At 46.4% G+C, this 18348-nt stretch overlaps 2 protein-coding genes across 2 annotated transcripts; both read left to right on the top strand.

Moving 5' to 3' along the window:
* Positions 1-418: 418 nt before the first annotated feature.
* LOC127765968 (chaperone protein dnaJ 11, chloroplastic) lies at positions 419-1529 on the top strand. Its single transcript, XM_052290953.1, has one exon. It carries the CDS (start codon positions 495-497, stop codon positions 981-983), a length of 489 nt encoding a protein of 162 aa, XP_052146913.1. The 5' UTR covers positions 419-494; the 3' UTR covers positions 984-1529.
* A 10838-nt stretch (positions 1530-12367) lies between these two features.
* Positions 12368-14657, top strand: LOC127765123 (uncharacterized). Its single transcript, XM_052289959.1, has one exon. It carries the CDS (start codon positions 12449-12451, stop codon positions 14387-14389), a length of 1941 nt encoding a protein of 646 aa, XP_052145919.1. The 5' UTR covers positions 12368-12448; the 3' UTR covers positions 14390-14657.
* The last annotated feature ends 3691 nt before the right edge of the window (positions 14658-18348 follow it).

Raw genomic sequence — 18348 nt, 5'->3', positions numbered from 1 at the left:
TTTTTAAAAAAAGTTACAATCACTTACTCCAAATACAATAAACGAGTGGGAAATGATCAAAAGAATTTCCCGCATACATCATTGAACTAGTGATCTGTGAACCAAAACCGGTCTGCTACTTGATGAGAAGTTGAGAACATGACCCATCTTCATAATTCCGGTGTTGAGGCCTCTCCACTCTACAAGCAAAACGGAGTCATCCCAGCGAAGCAGCCAGCCAAGATGGAGCCGAAGCTGCAGCCTGCAGCAGCCACCATAGAAAAACCTCGAGTTGCACGTCAGACAGCGGGCGCAGCACACAGAAAGAAACGGTTGACCCGGCGCGCGGCCCACGGAGCTCCGGCCTTTATTAAAACCGGCCAATTCCTCCCACTCCCCCAAACCTCCGCTCCACTTCCGCGCCGCGCGCCCCCCCCCCCCCCCCCCCCCCCTCCCACCGTGCAAGTGGCCTCGCGTCCTCGTGTCTCCGTCTCCCGCCGAGGCAGGCAGCAACCATGATCTCCCCGCGCCCCGCGCTGTCCTCCTCCAGCTTACTCGCGTTCCGTCCCGCGGCGGCGTCGCCCACGACGAACCCCTCGCCGCCGCCCTCCCCGCGCCTCCACGCCGCGCCGCCGCCGCTCTCGGCCTCCTTCTCCCCGTCGGCCTCCGTCGTCGCGCCGGACCACGTGGCCGCCGCCTCGTTCTACGACGTCCTCGGCCTCCACGCGGGGGCCAGCGCGCGGGAGATCAAGGACGCGTACCGCCGCCTCGCACGCGCCGTCCACCCGGACGCCTCCCCGCACCCCGCCGCCGCGTCCTCCGACGACTTCATCCGCGTCCACGCCGCCTACTCCACCCTCTCCGACCCCGACAAGCGCGCCGACTACGACCGCCGCCTCCTCCTCCTCGCCGCCGGGCGCCGCCGCGCCACCCCGTCCCTCGGCCGCTCGCCGACGTTTCCCGCGCGCCGCCGCCGCACGTGGGAGACCGACCAGTGCTGGTGAGGTGAACAACCACCCGCCCGTGTTCCGACGAGCTACACAGAAGCGTCCAATTCGTTGGGAGACGCAAAGATTCCGGCAGCCACTAGGCACGCACACTAGCTTAGCTTGTGGCAGCGCACTACGCTTCTAGAAGAAATGGCCCTTTACTGGTCTTTCACGTCTCCTTGTGAACTTGTAAAAGGAAAATGTATGGTGCGCGTGACGTTCGTCTAGCTTGGAAGTGTCCGCACGTATGACCTGGTGCGCGGTGCTTGATAGCATAGGTTAACTTGTACTAGTCCGGAGATAAGGCTGAGAGCCACAACAATAATGGAGCAGAGACCAGGAAGATAGTGATTTGTATGACTCCTTGCATACTCTTCTTCTTCTTCTTCTTCTTCTTCTTCTTCAGTGTGTGGTGAATGCAGACGGTGTGGGCAGTTTGTGGACTCTGAATGGTTCTATAGTTGGAGTTTTTCTTTGAGAGGAAAGCACCAGATTATCCCATTTCTAAGTCGTCATACCAGACTTTAATATATATATGAACATGCTAGAAGTTGATTCTTCCTTTGTGTATTTCTTTTAGTTGTGATTGTTGATAAGTGTTCAGTACTACCTCGGTTCTTTTTTATTTGACCGTTCATTATCTAAGGGTGTGTTTAGTTCTTAAAAAAAGTTAGAAGTTTAAAGAAAGTTGAGAGTTTGAAAAAAAAGTTGAAAGTTTATATATGTGTAAGAAAGTTTTTTGATGTGATAAATGCGATGGAAAGCTGGGAATAGGGGAAACTAAACACGGCCTAAATAGAGGGAGTATAACTTATCGGTGTTCAGTGTTTTTTTTTTTGCATGACATCAGCTTCTCTGCTAGTACCAACACTCTAATTGCTTCTCTGCACTGATTTGTCAGTATTGCTTCTGATACCCTTTCAGAAACAAAATTCTTTAGCAAAAGATATGGTGGTTGTCTGTGTCCCTCACCCAAAATATCCAAGGTATCAAAATTGTTCTAGTTTCGCGTCCACTCAGAGCCACATCATCATTTTGTAGAAGAATTCAGGTTTCAGGAAAAGGGGTTCTAGAAAAGTTTCTGGAGCACAAAAAGAAATCCAGATTATTTTTGTAATGGCAACTGGATCCCACAAATATAAGTGTCTCTCCAAGTAACCAATTAAAAACACTAATGAACTTTTTCGTATAAACGTACCGGTCGATGACGATGACAAAAAGATACCTTTGGGCGTGTTGGTAGTACTGGGGCTCAGTGGTAGTTGAACTGTTATACATCACTGGCCATACATGATACCAATAGTTCCGAGTTATCCCGCTCTTTACCCCTGTACATGCAAAGGGAGAGATCGTGATATGGCGGCAAAGCCGTGATATTTTGGACGAGCTGATAAGAATGCGAGCTGGCCTTGCGACTAGGGACGGTGGCGACGAAGGTAGAAAAAACCTGGTGTTGAGGGGGTACTCCAGTACTCCACATCATTGCATCACCAGATCACCTGATCACTGAACTTCTGCACCTTTACTGATTCTGAAACTTGCGACCCTGCGTTAACGAGCAGTGGTGCACTCCGAACGCCTGCATTCGTATAGTCGTCTTTTGATTTGCTGAATTCTTATTCCCAGTTTCCCCGATTGCTTCACATTGTCCACTTCAAAAATTTGCTTTCCTTACCTCGATACAGATGTCATGTTACCATATAATAACTGAAAACATGGACAAACTCCCTTCCCTTCCAACCACGAGTCCACGACCTCGCTGCCCTCGCGCTGCAATTGCGGCGCCGCGGCCGCTCGCGCCGTGATCCACGAGGTGCTGGATAGTGACACACCGTCACATACTCTGATACTGACATGCGCAATGTGTGATAGAGATCCAGCGCCAGGACCGCGATATCTCACGCGCAGAAGCGGTATTCCTTGTCCCACCCGAGGTTGCAGTTGTTCGTCACCGGCCGCCCTCATTGGTACATCTCAATCTCCCGGCCTCGTAACTGAAGGATTTCCTCTCCCTGCATTATTCTTCTTTGGCATCGTTCTTAGCCGCCTAGATGGGGTACGCCTAATAGGCGGGTGATCGCCCGCCCCTCCCCCTATACAGTCGCTCCCTCCTCTCCCCCCCTTCCTTCTTCCTTTTTCTTTTCCTACTACACCATAAATATTTAAATTTAAATTCATAATTGAAACGGTTATGTAAATTTTTGACTTATAAACTTTGGGTCTATAAACTAATATTTGAATTCAAATTCAAATTTGAATCGGGTATGTAAACTTTTGACTTATAAACTTTGGTTCTATAAACTTTAGGTGTGTAAACTTTAGATGTATAGAAATACTATATTTAAAAATATTTGAATTCAAATTTAAATTTATTTGAATAAACTTTTGACTTATAAACTTTGGGTCTATAAACTTTAGGTGTATAAACTTTAGATGTATCTAAATACTATATATATAAAAAATATTTGAATTCAAATTCAAATTTGAATTGAATATATTTAAAATTCAAATTTGAATAGGGTATATAAACTTTTGATTTATAAACTTTGGGTCTATAAACTTTAGGTGTATAAACTTTAGATGTATAGAAATACTATATATAAAAAATATTTGAATTCAAATTTAAATTTGAATCGGATATATAAACTTTTGATTTATAAACTTTGGGTCTCTAAACTTTGGGTCTATAAACTTTAGGTGTATAAACTTTAGGTGTATAAATTTACTAAAATAGGAAAGTAATACGGTGCCAGAAAAGGAAACATGGAGGGAGGGAGGGGGGAGGGGATGCGATCGCTACCAGATCACGGTAGCGATCGATCGCCCATTAGATTTTTCGGCCTAGATGCGCTATGCCGAAGTAAACTTGGACTTTTTTCATACTCAGTAGTAAAAAGTCTACTTATCATCCTTCAACTATAGGTCGAGTTTTATTCATGTCCCTCACCGGCTCAACCGTAAAACCAGGCAATTATAGAACCCCACGACTTCTAATACTAGTCCAATTTGAGTCGCTAAAGTTGTATAGAGGGGAACGATTTCGACTGAGGTTACGTCTACATGATTTGTTGACTTGCAATTCACCCTATACGACCCATACGATGTCTATGTGACGCTTACCAGGCACCAACAATAAAGGGCCTGTTTGGAAGCCATGGCTGTGGCTGCGCCACAAACAGCTGCTACCGGAACCCAAGTACCCAACTAGCATTTCTTCTGTTCGGCTGTGCAGCACAGCCGCATGCAGCAAACAGCCAGTGATACCGAACGGAGCCAAAGAAAATAAAAACAACAATAGAATCATTCTGGTTAGAGAAAAAATTATACAAATATGTTGTGCCCATGTACAAGTAAGTCCCCAATTAAATATATATATATATATATATATATATATATATATATATATATATATATATATATATATATATATATATATATATATATATATATAAAAGAACCCACGTAGCATCACCCTCTCTCCCTCCCGGCCAGGGATGCTAGTGGGCCTACCCACAAACCATTTATAGACAAAATTAGCAGGTAACCCGCGGATTGAATCTTGAGTTACCTGCTAATTTAGCCTATATATGGGTTCATGGGTCGACCCCACTTATATTTCTAGGTGCGGCAAGCTAGGCCATGACGCGGGAATATAGTGTTACTCACTTATTTGATCTATAAAGGCCATGACGCGGGAATCTAGTGTTACTCACTTATTTAATCTATAAGTAGGTTCACGGTTGATACTGGTAGTATATGCTTAATACTACTTCTGTACAATAATAAGTTAATCTTACACTGGATTTGACTCATCACAATACTATGAATCTGAACAGGAACTTGTCCAGATTTATAATACTGGAATGTGTCACATCCAGTACTCATATAGTCGTGCTATATGAGATGCTATATTTAGTATGAAAAAGGTCCATTTGACATAGAAAGACAACTTTATATTTTTTAAAATTTATAATATAATTAATTTACATGTTATAGACAAATTAATTTACATCTTTAGATCATCTGTACTAAAAGTATATGCTTACTACTATCTCCATTCGAGAATAAGTTAATTTAGTAATGGATATGACACTACCCAATAATATGAATCTCCATAGAAGAAAGTGTCATATCCATTACCAAATTAACTAATTCTGAAACGAAGGAAGTAAGAGCCCCATCGATTGGTCTAATAAGCCAAAGCAAAACCCAAAATTTATTTTTTTTAACTTGATTTTAAGATATTCTCAACATAGTTTCTTTTTAGTGTAGGCTTTTAAATCACTACGAGCAAATATATAAAAGTTTTACCTATAAATTAATTTTTATTTCCTAAAACAATAGTATCGGTGTCTTTTTTTACTCCATCCGTCTCAAAATATAACAACTTATAACTACATGAGATCCTATTTTAACGATTCTGGACAGGAGGAAATCCAACATCATTATACTATGATATGTTTCATCGTAATACTATGTTTTGTGGGGACGGACTAGACTTTCTCCTCAATTAAGGGAGCGTACGGCGTACCAGCATCAACTGCGACAAGAAAGGGAGTTGGAATAAGTTCACCGGAGGTCCCTCAACTTAACAGCGAGATTTTTTGAGATCCCTTAACCACAAAACCAGAAATCTTCACCTCTAAACTATACAAAACCGTTCACTCAAGGACCCTAGGCAGTATATATGAGTGGTTTCGCTGACGTGGCATCCTAGTCAGCCAAAAAAAATTAAAAAAATGTGAGGCCCACATGTTAGCTGCACATTTTTTTTCTTCTCCTTCCTTCTCCTTCTCTCCTCTTTTCTCTCTTTTCTATTTCTCTTCTTCAGTGAGGGAGGCCGGCGGCAGGCGGAGCAGCGCGCGCGGATGCGGGTGGCGCAGCAGAGGGCAAGCGCGGCGGCGGGCGCAAGCGCGGCGGGCCGAGCAGTGGAGCGCGAGCACGGCCACGGGCAGAGAAGCAGAGGGCGAGCGCGGCGGCGGGTGGAGCGGCGGAGGGCGAGCGTGGCAGCGGAGCGGAGGTGGGCGAGCGCGGAGGCGCATCCAGCCCACCCCAACCGACCAAAGCACGCCCTTTGCCCTCGGCCATAAGCCCCGCCGCCAAGTTGCCATCGCTGTCCTCCCCGTCATCATCGAGCGGCAGCGATGACTTCGCGGTGCTCCTCGACGCGGAGCTCGAGCTCACCTCCGCCGCTGACTCGGCCTCCACCGGAGACACCTCTGCCGCCAACGACGACTACGAGGAAGACCCCTCCCAGCCTTCCCTCCTTCCTCCTCGAGCTCCCTCATTCCGGCGCCGGCGCCTGCAGGGATGGGAAGCCGACAGTGCTGGCCGTCATGGTTAGCTCGCTTGCCGCGGCAACGCTGGTCCCGGCGCTAACCGGCTGATGCGTCTGCGGATCGATGCCCTGGCTCATGAGCTTGCGCTTGATGTGCGTGTTCCACATGCAGAACCAATCAATCAGCACCAAGAACACAAGAAGAGCTAACCGGAGCAGATGACAACACGTTGAAATTTGTTTTGCTTACTTGTTGCCGAGAAGGGCGTGGAGCTTGATGGTAAGCTCGTCGTCGTCGTCGGTGAAGTTGCTGCACTTGAGGTCGGGGCTGAGGTAGTTCATCCAGTGGAGGCAGCAGCTCTTTCGGCAGCGGAGCAGCCCCATCGCCTTGGGGAGGGAGAGAGGGTCGACGGGGAGAGCGCGCTGCTCGCCCGGCGGGCGGCGGCGCGGCCCGTGGTCGAGCACCCGGCACGTTCGAACATCTCCGACGCCGAGCTCGCCGTCGCGCCGGCCGCCACCTCTCCTCCTCTCCCGCCACCGCCGTCGCGTCGACTGCCTCTCTCTCCCTCTCCCGCCGCCACCGTCCCCGCTCCGCCGCCGGCCACCTCTCTCCCCCTCGGTCCCCGCGCCTGCTCGAGACTCGAGAGATTTCGGAGAGAAGAGAAGAGAAAAAGAAAAAAAAGCAGAGAAATGTGGGACCCACACCATTGTCTCACTTACATGTGGGCCACACATATTAATTTTAAGAGTAAATTACACTCACGGTACATGAACTTGTGTAGTGGGTGCAAATAGATACAACAACTTACAAATTGCTCACTTTGATACAATAACTTGGCTAGTTGGTGCGAACCGGGTCAAAATGATCCACACAAGTAAAATTGCTCTAAATTAGTGCACACTAATGACATAGCAGCATATACATATAACTGTGATTTGGAGATCTTATTTCGAATCCAAATAAAAATGTGCAAAAGTTTATTTTTCATGTCCATGGTACAATATTTGTTTCATTTTTTGGAAAAATTTGATCATCTATATAACTCGTCTAATGTTTATTTATATGTTCAAGACCAAGACAATTTTTATATGTACTATTAACTACTAAAAGAAAATTTTAATTTTCATGTTTATGTTCTGACACTTTCATCGAAAGTGTATTTTAACAATCAGGTATTTTTTAATTATTTTGCTTTTTCGTTGGTCTAGATCTTGAAAGTATCATGCGACTAATAATATGTGTCAGTAAAAAATTTTGATGTGTAACAATAATTACACACTAGTACGTATCATATTACATCAATTTTACTTGTGTGGATTGGTTTGGCCCATCTTTGCATGAACCAGCCAAGTTATTGTACCGGAATAAGCAATTTGCAAGTTATTGTACCTATTTGCACCCATTATACAAGTTTGTGTATCGTGAACGCAATTTACTCTAATTTTAATTTTTTTTCGCTGACTAGGATGCCACGTCAACAAAACCACTCGTATATACTGCCTAGGGACCTTGAGTGAACGGTTTTGTATAGTTTAGGGGTGGAGATTTCTGGTTTTGTGGTTAAGGGACCTCAAAAAATCTCGGTGTAAAGTTAGAGGGATGGCCGGTGAACTTATTCCAAGGGAGTTAATACCATTGTGGCCCAATTACAGCCCAGCTATCGTGTCAGACAGACTATGTGGGCCACAGTCTTCAATTCATACGTACAGAAAGGAGATCGGTGCATGGGCTTGGGCCACCTTCCTGTTACTTCACCTTCTGCAGCCGCCGCCGGCGGCGACTACCCGCGTGGACGACCAGTTTGTCCGCGCGGCGGAGGACGAGGCAGGCGGCGCCGGATCCATCTCGAGAGCAGATCGCGATCACGAAGGGGAGATTAAAAGAAAAGGAAGTTGTCATCCGTCCGTGTGGGCGGCGGCTCTGCGTGTCATTCAGGTGTTGGAAAGTAGCGGGCGAGGGAAATTCCCTGGGGCCTCGTCACAGCCGGGACGCCGCAGCTTTTCAGCCTGTCAAACCTCATCACGGAGATCTTAATCTCCTCGATGCACATATAGTAGATACAGGCACAGCCATTGTTTAATCATGTTCCGCCAGATGGAGTAACATGGTGTCGGGGGGTAGAGTGTTGTTTGTTCGTGCCATCTCGATCGATCAGTGTGATTTATCCCTAGCAATGGCACGTTGCAAACACGTATCCTGCGATGCAGAGAGAAATTTACTTTACTTCTATTATGATGTGATGTCACCAACAATCAGCACAGAAACTAGCCGGCAACTGCTCACGCACAGCACACCTGATGATGGCATATCGGCATCGGTCCATACTGTATGAGAGCCTCTCGCATGTTCAGAGAACAGTGCAGAATCGGTTGTTGGATACACTTATCTTTGTGGTTCAACGAACCAAGAAGAAGAATAGAAAACGAGTTCTTCAGAGAAATGTACTATCTCCATCCTACAATATTTGACGCCGTTAACTTTTTTTAAAAATATTTGACCGTTCGTTTTATTTAAAAAATTTAAGTAATTGTTAATTCTTTTTCTATCATTTAATTTATTATTAAATATACTTTTATGTATACATATAGTTTTACACATATCACAAAAGTTTTTGAATAAAACGAACGGTCAATCATATTTAAAAAAGTCAACGGTGTTAAATATTTAGGGAAGGAGGGAGTATTCCTCAAAGAATACCCCAATAAGGTTTAGTTGGATAATCTGTATTTTCGCCGCGTTTAGTGTTGTCATCCTTTGAAATGGACTTGCCAAATAGTACTACTATTAAATTTAACGTTCAGTAGATTAGCAGCTTGGACAGCGGGTGTGTTTGTTCTTTGGACGCCACTATTAAATTAAAACTGAAAAACCTAGGTTGCTTGCACGGTTGATGAAGGAATGTCTCACTAAATAAAGGATTAATGATAACCGCAAGACATTAAACAAACGCAAGATATTTCGCCGCACAGGAGATCCTGCCACGTACATTAGCAAATCAAGCACCAAATTTTGGGAGGAATAAGATCCCAATACTAAGAGCAAGGTCAATAGTACAGCCCACTCCTGACAGTACCAAATACCACATCATTTTACAGCTAGTGTAAAGCTAACTAATACAATAGATTGGCTATTGTGCTAACTACATAAAAGCTATTAAACAATTAATTTTGGATACACAGTACGATCAAGAATATACTCCATCTTTGTAGCCATTTGTGCTGTCATATGAGCGTGAGTAGTCTACCGATGAAGAAAAAGAAAGAGTTTGGTTTTTTGCTTTCCTAGCTCATCTCCCGCACAGCTTTAGATTGAAATCAACACCAGAAACAGCAACTAAAAGAAAATGACTGGTGGTTTATCCTTTTATCCATCTCCAGTCACACGGAAGCAAAAATGAGAGAAAAGAAAAAAAACAAGAGAATATCAAAGAAGAAAGATGGGTTTTGCAGCTAGGCAATGGCTGATTCATACCAGAGCAAACCGAGCGGTGGGTTATGTCGAGTCACAGATTAAGGAGCTCCATCCATACATCGATTCGCTTCAGTTCGGAGGGGAGGGCGTCGACCCCAGCAACAAGAACTCGATTTTGAGGTTTGAGAAGCTTGATTCGTGCCGAGAGAAGATCGATCCAGCGGCAAGGGCGTCGGTTCGCATGCATGAGGTCGATCAGCGCGAGCTCGAAATCAGCTGGTGGAGCTCTCGAACTCTCCTGGGGTGAATCATTGCCGGTGTAGTGACGTGACGCTGGCAACATTCCGGCGAAGAACCAAGCACATCGGCGCACGCCGGAGCGGAGAAGGAAAAGGCGAAATGCAGAACATTGGTGGGAACACAAGTATGAGACATGAGATCCGATGAGGGTAGTTGCGGGGCCCACGAAATGTATTTTTTGTCGTGCAACGCGTGCTATCACCGGGCGCTTAGATAGTCGCCCACTTCAATCTCTATCTTCAGTTCTCCTTCCATCTAAGAATATGCTGGCATGGAGTATTTTGAAGCCTGCTGACTAGACTTATTGTACCTGCTCTAATGGAAGCACATCCTCTACAAGACTGTAGTAGATAGAGTTATCAAATACAGACTACAGTGTGCTGCACTCCCATTCATATAGGGATAATCCCTTACATACTACTGAAAATTGATCCGATCTCATATATGTCATTGAAAATTGGTTCTTCCCTATATGCCATTGGTCCAATTTTGCATACCCTCTCATACCACTTCAGTATGTTGACCGTTAACTCTCAACTAAAAAGAACGTATTTGCCATTCTGAGTATAGGACATACCTAACAACTAAGAAAAACAAATACATCTTTTTTACTTTGAAGTTAACGATCGACACACGGTCAATAGACGGGAGTGGTATAAGAGGATGTATAAATTTGGACCAATGACATATAAGAGAAAAACCAATTTTCAATGGCATATAAGAGATCGGATTAATTTTCAATGGCATATAAGGTATTCCCTCTTCATATTTCATCCGATCAAATTAAGATGCAACGGCTACGATCAAACAGCATAGGGAGTAGAAAATACTCTGCTACTGTACAGAGTACATGCTACAGCACTCCAATACAGAGCCAGAGACGCGTTTCCAATCATAGCAGCAAGCCAGCAACCGTGTGTCCTGCATTCAACAGGTTACAGTATTTTCAGATCTGTCAGTACTGCAACTTGGCTTCCTCCCAAATTCCCAACTTTCCATTACATCACATCACATTGAAAACTTTTCTACACACATAAACTACTAATTTTTTTTAAACTACCAACTTTCTCCTAACTTCCCAACTTTTCCACCATCTAAACACATCCTCTGCTAGTTTTCTCTACCCGTTACATACTACTGAGGCCTTTTTAGTTCCAAACTTTTTTTTAAAACTTTCAACTTTTCCATCACATCAAAATTTTTCTACACACATAAACTTTCAATTTTTCCATCACATCATTTTAATTTCAACCAAACTTTTAATTTTAGCGTGAACTAAACACACCCTAATACGTATAGAATTACAGTGCCGGTCACCTCTTGTTGCGATGTTAGTAGTTTAGAACTGTGCAGTTTGACTGGAATGCAAAACTACGTGGGTTAGTTTATTCGTGGGGATGTACACGGCCGGTGCTGGGCTATCTGTTGTTAATGGTTGCAGGGCTGGTAGGTAGCATAATTAACCCGAGCTAATCCATTGCCCTGGCTGGCAACCTGACCTCAAATTCCAGAGCGGTTTTAACTGAGCCAAGCAGAGCTACCCTGCTCTGCTGCTCCAGGGACCGGAAAGATGACAGCGCTTTGGCTTGTGAATTGTGGTTGCTGATGAGAGTTACTGCTACCTGCCGATAGCAACACTGAAATCTGACCGTTGAAATTAAGTTATCATCACGTGTGCTAGTACCTCTTTAGCACTACATGCTTGACCTGCCACGTCGGATTATTGTTTAAGACCTGGAGTAGTGACTTGCGAGGTTTTTTTTTTTTAGATAAGGACGGCTTTTACCCAACGAGTGACAGCCTCTCACCGCGCATTGATATAACATAAAGCAATCGTAGACTATTAGACACCAGGACAAGATAAATTAGTAACCCACATTTACTGAATTTTATTTGTTGAATCTTCACCTGAACTTGTGACTTGCGAGGTTAAAAGAAAGATAGCGAAATAAAAAAAGAAGAAGAAGAAAACGAACAGGGAAGAAGTCGCGACCTCATGAACAGGGTTGATGACAGAAGTAGTAGCGAAAAAGATAAAATCCAGTTCGATGACATGATACTGATTTTACGTCGCAGCGGAATGCAGAAAACCGCTTGCACGGTCGCGAAAATTACAGTTCGGCTCGCCTTGGACAGAAATGGCACGTCGATCGCGAAACGGGCGGGACGGAACGATTCAACGAGCCAGTGCCCATTGTATTGACCCAGTAACGAGCGATCTCCCCACGGGCCCACCTCTCACGATCCGGGACGGAGTACAGGGGGCCCAGCGGCAGTGGGCGAACTGCCAGCCAGGCCTACGGGGCCCACTGCGTCCGGTCCACCTACTGACGCCGCCTCGTGTCGTCTCCTAGTAAATCCTTGTCCTCTCTGCTCCTCCCAAAGAAAACAAAGCTGGCGGCTTAGGAGTTAGGAACCCACCCGCCACGTCCATCGATCACGCCGCCTCTCTTTGCGCGTGAGAAAGAGAGCGAGACGGAGGGGGGAAGGATGGGGGAGGGGGTGAAGGCGATGCTGGCGAAGCCGATCCAGCTCGCGGACCAGGTAGCGAAGCAGGCCGGGTGGCAGTGCTTCCGGGCGGAGTGCATGGACCTGCGGTCGCGCGCCGAGAAGCTGGCGGCGCTGCTGCGGCAGGCGGCGCGGGCGGAGCTGTACGAGCGCCCCGCCGCGCGCATCATGGCCGACACCGTGCGGGCGCTCAACAAGGCCGCCGGGATGGCGGCCAGGTGCTTCCAGAGCCACTCCCGCCTCCGCCGCTTCTTCACGCTCAACCCGGTCTCCGGCCTCCCCCGCACCCTCGCCATGCTCGACACCGCGCTCGAGGACGTCGCCTGGCTGCTCCGCATCTCGTCCCCGCACGCCGACGCTGGCGGCGGCGGCGACGACGAAGACTACGACCTCCACGGCCTCCCCAACATCGCGCAGAACGAGCCCATACTGTTCCTCATCTGGGATCACATCGCCCGGCTCCACACCGGCAACCTCGGCGCGCGCGCGGACGCGGCCCACAACCTCGCGTCCCTCGCCCGCGACAACCCCCACTTCGCCAAGCTCATCATCGAGGAGGACGGCGTCGCGCCCCTCGTCAAGCTTCTCAAGGACGGCACCGACGACGGCCAGGAGGCCGCCGCCACGGCGCTCGGGCTCCTCGCCCGCGACGAGGAGAGCGTGGATAAGCTTCTCCTTGCCGGTGTCTGCTCCGTGTTCGCGGCCGCCTTGAAAGTGCCGCCGATGCGCGTGCAGGCCGCCGTCGCGGAGTCCGTCGCGGCGCTCGCGCATCACAACCAGAAATGCCAGGACCTGCTCGCGCAGACCAACGCCGTGCGTCACCTCGTCGGCCACCTCGCCGCCGGAACCATCCAGGAGCACAGTAGATACTATGTTGCCTGGACCGGCTCGAGGAACATGAACATGACATCCCTTCACTCCGTTGTGCTTGCCAAGACGCTCAGCGTGCATCAAGGTGGCTCTGGTTCCCCTGCCAATGAACCGCCGAGCTCGTCGGAATATCCGGGTAGCCAGCAGCAAGCAGGAAAGAACCAGATGCAATCGGTGGTGCAATCTGCCATGGCTGCCAAGACCACGGCGAACGGAGCCACGGTTCCACCCGGCTGCAGGCACCAGCTGACCCCCAACGGCTCGAGCGGTCGTGGATCGCGCGAGGCCGAGGACCCGGCCACCAAGGCTCACATGAAGGCCATGGCGGCGAAGGCTCTCTGGAAGCTTGCCCGCGGCCATGTCGGGGTCTGCAAAAGCATCACCGAGTCTCGCGCGCTTCTCTGCTTCGCCAAGCTCCTCGAGCAAGGCGACGGCGGCGCCGGCACGGACCTGCAGTTCTACTCTGCAATGGCGATCATGGAGATCACCCGCGTCGCCGAGCACAACCTCGCGCTGCGGCAGTCGGCATTCAAGCCCAGCTCCCCTGCGGCCAAGGCCGTCGTGGAGCAGCTCCTCCGCATCGTGTGCAAGGGCGACGACGACGACCTGCTGCGCCCGTGCATCACCTCCCTCGGCTGCCTGTCGCGCACGTTCACGGCGAGCGAGACCCGCGTGGTCCGCCCGCTGGTGGAGCTGCTCGACGAGCGCGAGCTGCCGGTCACCAAGGAGGCCGTGGTCGCGCTCACCAAGTTCGCGTGCACCGAGAACCACCTGCACGTGAGCCACTGCAAGGCCATCGTCGACGGCGGCGGCGCGCGGCACCTCGTCCAGCTCGTCTACCTGGGTGACCAGGTGCAGATCGAGGCGCTCATACTGCTCTGCTACATTGCGCTGCACGTCCCGGAGAACGAGGAGCTCGCGCAGGCCGGAGTTCTCGCCGTGCTCCTCTGGGCGTCCAAGCAGCCACACATGGTGCAGGACCTGCGCGTCGACGCGCTGCTCCCGGATGCCAAGGGTCGGCTCGAGCTCTTCCAGTCCAGAGCATCTCGGTGATCAACTGGTGACGGCATTGGCGGCGATCACCGGAGTTCAAGAAGATGAGTTAGCCCTCGATTTACTGCAAAATCGAAGTAGATCTATGTCGATTGTTCATTAGTAGTTCCAAATTCTTGTTGTTTTGCTGTTAGAATGTATATATCACACCTTCAATTTGTTGCTTTGTCTCAAAGAAATTGCTCGGTGTATTGATTAGTATGGAGGCGCTTTTCATGTATATAACATTTTTGTATCTGCAAAATTGGAAATGGCGTGTTCATATGCACTTACACCGGGTCAAGCTGTTTGGTAGCAATGGTTTGGTTATTTTAAGCTTCTAACCATAAAAGAATGGCTGGTTGACTTGACTTCAGCTGCACCGTGAGGCTTCAGCCACTTTGTTCCTAAGTCCTAACTACTCCTACTGTACCGCGATGTGTTGTGCACTTCACCTAAAAGGCCGTTTATACTTGTGTATGCTTGTTTTGCACAACACTTGTGTGCCCGTATATGCTTGTTTTGCAAACAAATCAACTCAATGTTGTAGTTTCTGATGTTCTATATGCAATTCATTGATCAGTACCTCACTTTGTTGACACTTCACAGTATATGCAATAGAATACATGGTCTTCTCTGACGAAATTACATAGTACCTATCAGCTTACACGAGAAATACAAGAAAACTGATGTCAACTAAGATCTCGAAAATATATCCTCTCAGCAGTCAGCATCGCATTTAGTTCTTCATCCTAATTTTGCAAAATTTGATATATGCCACCCGTATCTTAATGGCATGTAGGAGTTACATGAGTCAATGACGGCATGGTTCAAAATTTCCCTTTTAAATATATGGTTATTTTCGTTCAGAAGGTCGATCCATATCTAACAGACAAGCACCGCCGCATTCCTTCACCGAAATTCTACTGCAAGCCTCCAAGTCAAAACAAGATCTAGTTTAGTAGCAAAAAAATACTAATTGAGTATAGGTTTCAAAAAAAAAAATAATTGAGTAGTATTAACATTTCCATTGCAACTTAGAAAACTCAGCATGCTGTAACATTAGTTCAGAATAGTGTCATCAGCATCGTACTTGTCAATTTGCCGTGAAACTTCTACTAGTTATAATTACCTTGAAGCTTCATTAGCAACAGCATGATCTAGACAGCGACATTTTATTTAACATGGAAGGAATTGTTTCCGGGACAAGGGGACACACATTACTGAGTGAAGTTTGACTAAGACAAGTACACCATATCGAAGCAAAATACAGAGCAGTTATAAATAAGAGTCTGAGATCTACATATGTGTGATAAAATAACCAATGCTCATGTCATTGAAGAATTTATAGGGGCAAATGGGCTTCTTTTTTTTTTATAGTGTACGGAGAGTTTACAGGGATATCTCTATCGGTATCAGTTGCGTTTATATTATACTACGAGTTATGAGTGGTCAAATATGAGTTTTCCAGCTCATGAATCATCAAGCCCAAAAGATCTTGAATGCCCCGCATCTAGTACTTGTTTAATGATAAAGAAAATATCTATGATGTTTTCATCTTCAAAGCCCTGAAACTAGTGGACTAAACAATGTATTACATGAAAAACAAGTCAGACTGACTTCCTGCATATTCTCAACTTGGCTGGGCTAGTTGTTTAGGAGGGTGAAAGGCCATACCTTTTACATGAGTGTTAGCTTCCAGTTCGAAGAATGAAATCAACATGTGTGCTAGGTGACACAGTTCATTTTCCAGGTTTCGCCAAACAAACAGGCAATGAGGTGACAAAAGTAGACATCCATCACGATTCAAGAATTCCTCGGATCACAGACGAATAAAAGGACAAACAGGGCAACACGGTCTCTAGAACCAAAAGTTCAGTCTTTTTCCAGTTCCGATGTCTGTTCATCTAAGAACCTGTCTTTCCATTTCGCACGATTTCCCGATGTCCCGTAGAGGATCAGCCAGCCTCCATCATTCGCCGGCGGCAGACGTCAGGGCCGTCGGAGATGGTGCTGCGTCGGCTGAACCCGATGGCCAGCACATGGTCGTCTCCTACTCTCCTTGGCGATGGCCTTGCCGCCTCGGTGGAGGCGATCAGTCGGCTTGATCTCGAGGCGCCGCCAGCGGCGGCTGAGGAAGACGATAGGCGCGTGCGGGCTTCCGACCGAAGCAGATGGCCCGCATGTCAGTGAAATGATACGGTCAACCACTGGGTCTTCATTGACCGTCGGCCCACGAGTGTGGGAGGATCCGACTCAGAACAAGCCCACAATCTGGCCGCCCCCTCGGCCTTTAGGCTTTAGGAACCCACGTGTTTTTGGCCCAGCAAATAATGCATCGGCTCGGAATAGAGATGGCAATGGGTACCCATAACCCGAGACCCGACGGGTTTTTACTCTATTAGAAGCCAATCGTGTTCTAACTCTTATACCCATGGGTCTACTAACGGGCGAAAACTCTTACCCATTGGGTACGTGGGTATGGGTCCGTTCTTTACCCACCCGTACCCACCAACCCGTGGGTAGAAAAAACCCGTTGATTGAGTCTAAAACTATGAGCATTATAACTCTCAACGACTACTAAATCATAGCATAGAACTCCTTTCACATCTTAAAGCATTGCTTAGTCTAGTTATATGAAATTATTATTCGATTTCTTGATTATGTAATGTGGCTGTATAATTTTTTTACTCGCCTTTTGAACACTAATATTAATAGCATTTTTGCTAGAGAAAATATGGATGGTTTACAACTCTAATATGGCTAATTATAGTATAAAACTATAAAATATTACAAGTCAATTATATGGGTATGGGTACCCGTTGGATACCCGTTACCCGCATGAGTGTGGGTATGGGGATAATTTTGTACCCGCGACGGGTGTGGGTATTTAAGTGGGAGTATTTAGACATCATGGGTGTGGGTATGGGGCAAGAGAACCCAATGGGTATGCACCCGTTGCCATCTCTAGCTCGGAAAGATATATGATTAAGTCTACTTTAATTCTCTTAAAATATAGATTCCTATCTGATTCGTATCAAGTGCTGGAGCTTGAGAGAAGTTCTAGAGGGGGGCAGTTATCATAGAGTGGAATACTTATATTGGCAATAAATGAGTTTTATATATAGCTAGTGGTACTAAGTAGAGATGGCAACGGGTGCATAACCCATCGGGTTCCCTTGCCCCATACCCACACCCACGATGTCTAAATATTCCAACTTAAATATCCACACCCGTCGCCAGTATAAAATCGTCCCCATACCCACATCCATACGGGTAACGGGTATCCAACAGAGCCCATATAATTGACTTGTAGCATTTATAGTTTTGTACTGTAATTAGCCATATTAGAGTTGTAAACTATCAATATTTTCTCTAGCAATAATGCTATTAATATTAGCGTTCAAAGGCGAGTAAAAAATTATACAACCACATTGCATAATCAAGAAATCAAACAATAATTTCATATAACTAGATTAGAACAATGCTTAAGATGTGAAAGAAGTTTTATGATATGATTTAGTAGCCGTTGAGACTTATATTGCTTATAGTTTTAGGCTCAATCAACGGGTTTTTTTCACCCATGGGTTGGTGGTACAGGTGGATAAAGAACGGACCCATACCCACATACCCCATAGGATTTTCGTCCGTAAGAGTTAGAAGACGATTAGCTTTTAATAGAGTAAAAACCCGTCGGGTCTCGGGTTATGGGTCCCCATTGCCATCTATAGTACTAAGTATAAACCAACGGTTTATTATTATATTATAATGTATCGATGGCACAAGAGAATTTACAAAATGTGTGTTTGTATTGTGAAATGATTTCTAAGTATATCTTTGTTAAGAAAAAAAAACTATGTTGTACCTAAGTATAGCTATTAAATGGATAGGAAAAGATCACTCGAGTCAAAAAAGACAACATATCAGAGTTATTGAAAATTAATACTTATGTTTTATGTGAGCTATTTTATTAAGAAAAA

This window comes from Oryza glaberrima, chromosome 3 (assembly GCF_000147395.1).
Source record: "Oryza glaberrima chromosome 3, OglaRS2, whole genome shotgun sequence".
In the NCBI taxonomy this organism is placed as follows: domain Eukaryota; kingdom Viridiplantae; phylum Streptophyta; class Magnoliopsida; order Poales; family Poaceae; genus Oryza; species Oryza glaberrima.
This window is presented reverse-complemented; position numbering and strand designations above follow the sequence as displayed.

Excerpts from the sequence above, each read along its gene's own strand:
- LOC127765123 (XM_052289959.1), top strand. The coding sequence starts at position 12,449 with ATGGGGGAGGGGGTGAAGGCGATGCTGGCGAAGCCGATCCAGCTCGCG.
- LOC127765968 (XM_052290953.1), top strand. The coding sequence starts at position 495 with ATGATCTCCCCGCGCCCCGCGCTGTCCTCCTCCAGCTTACTCGCGTTC.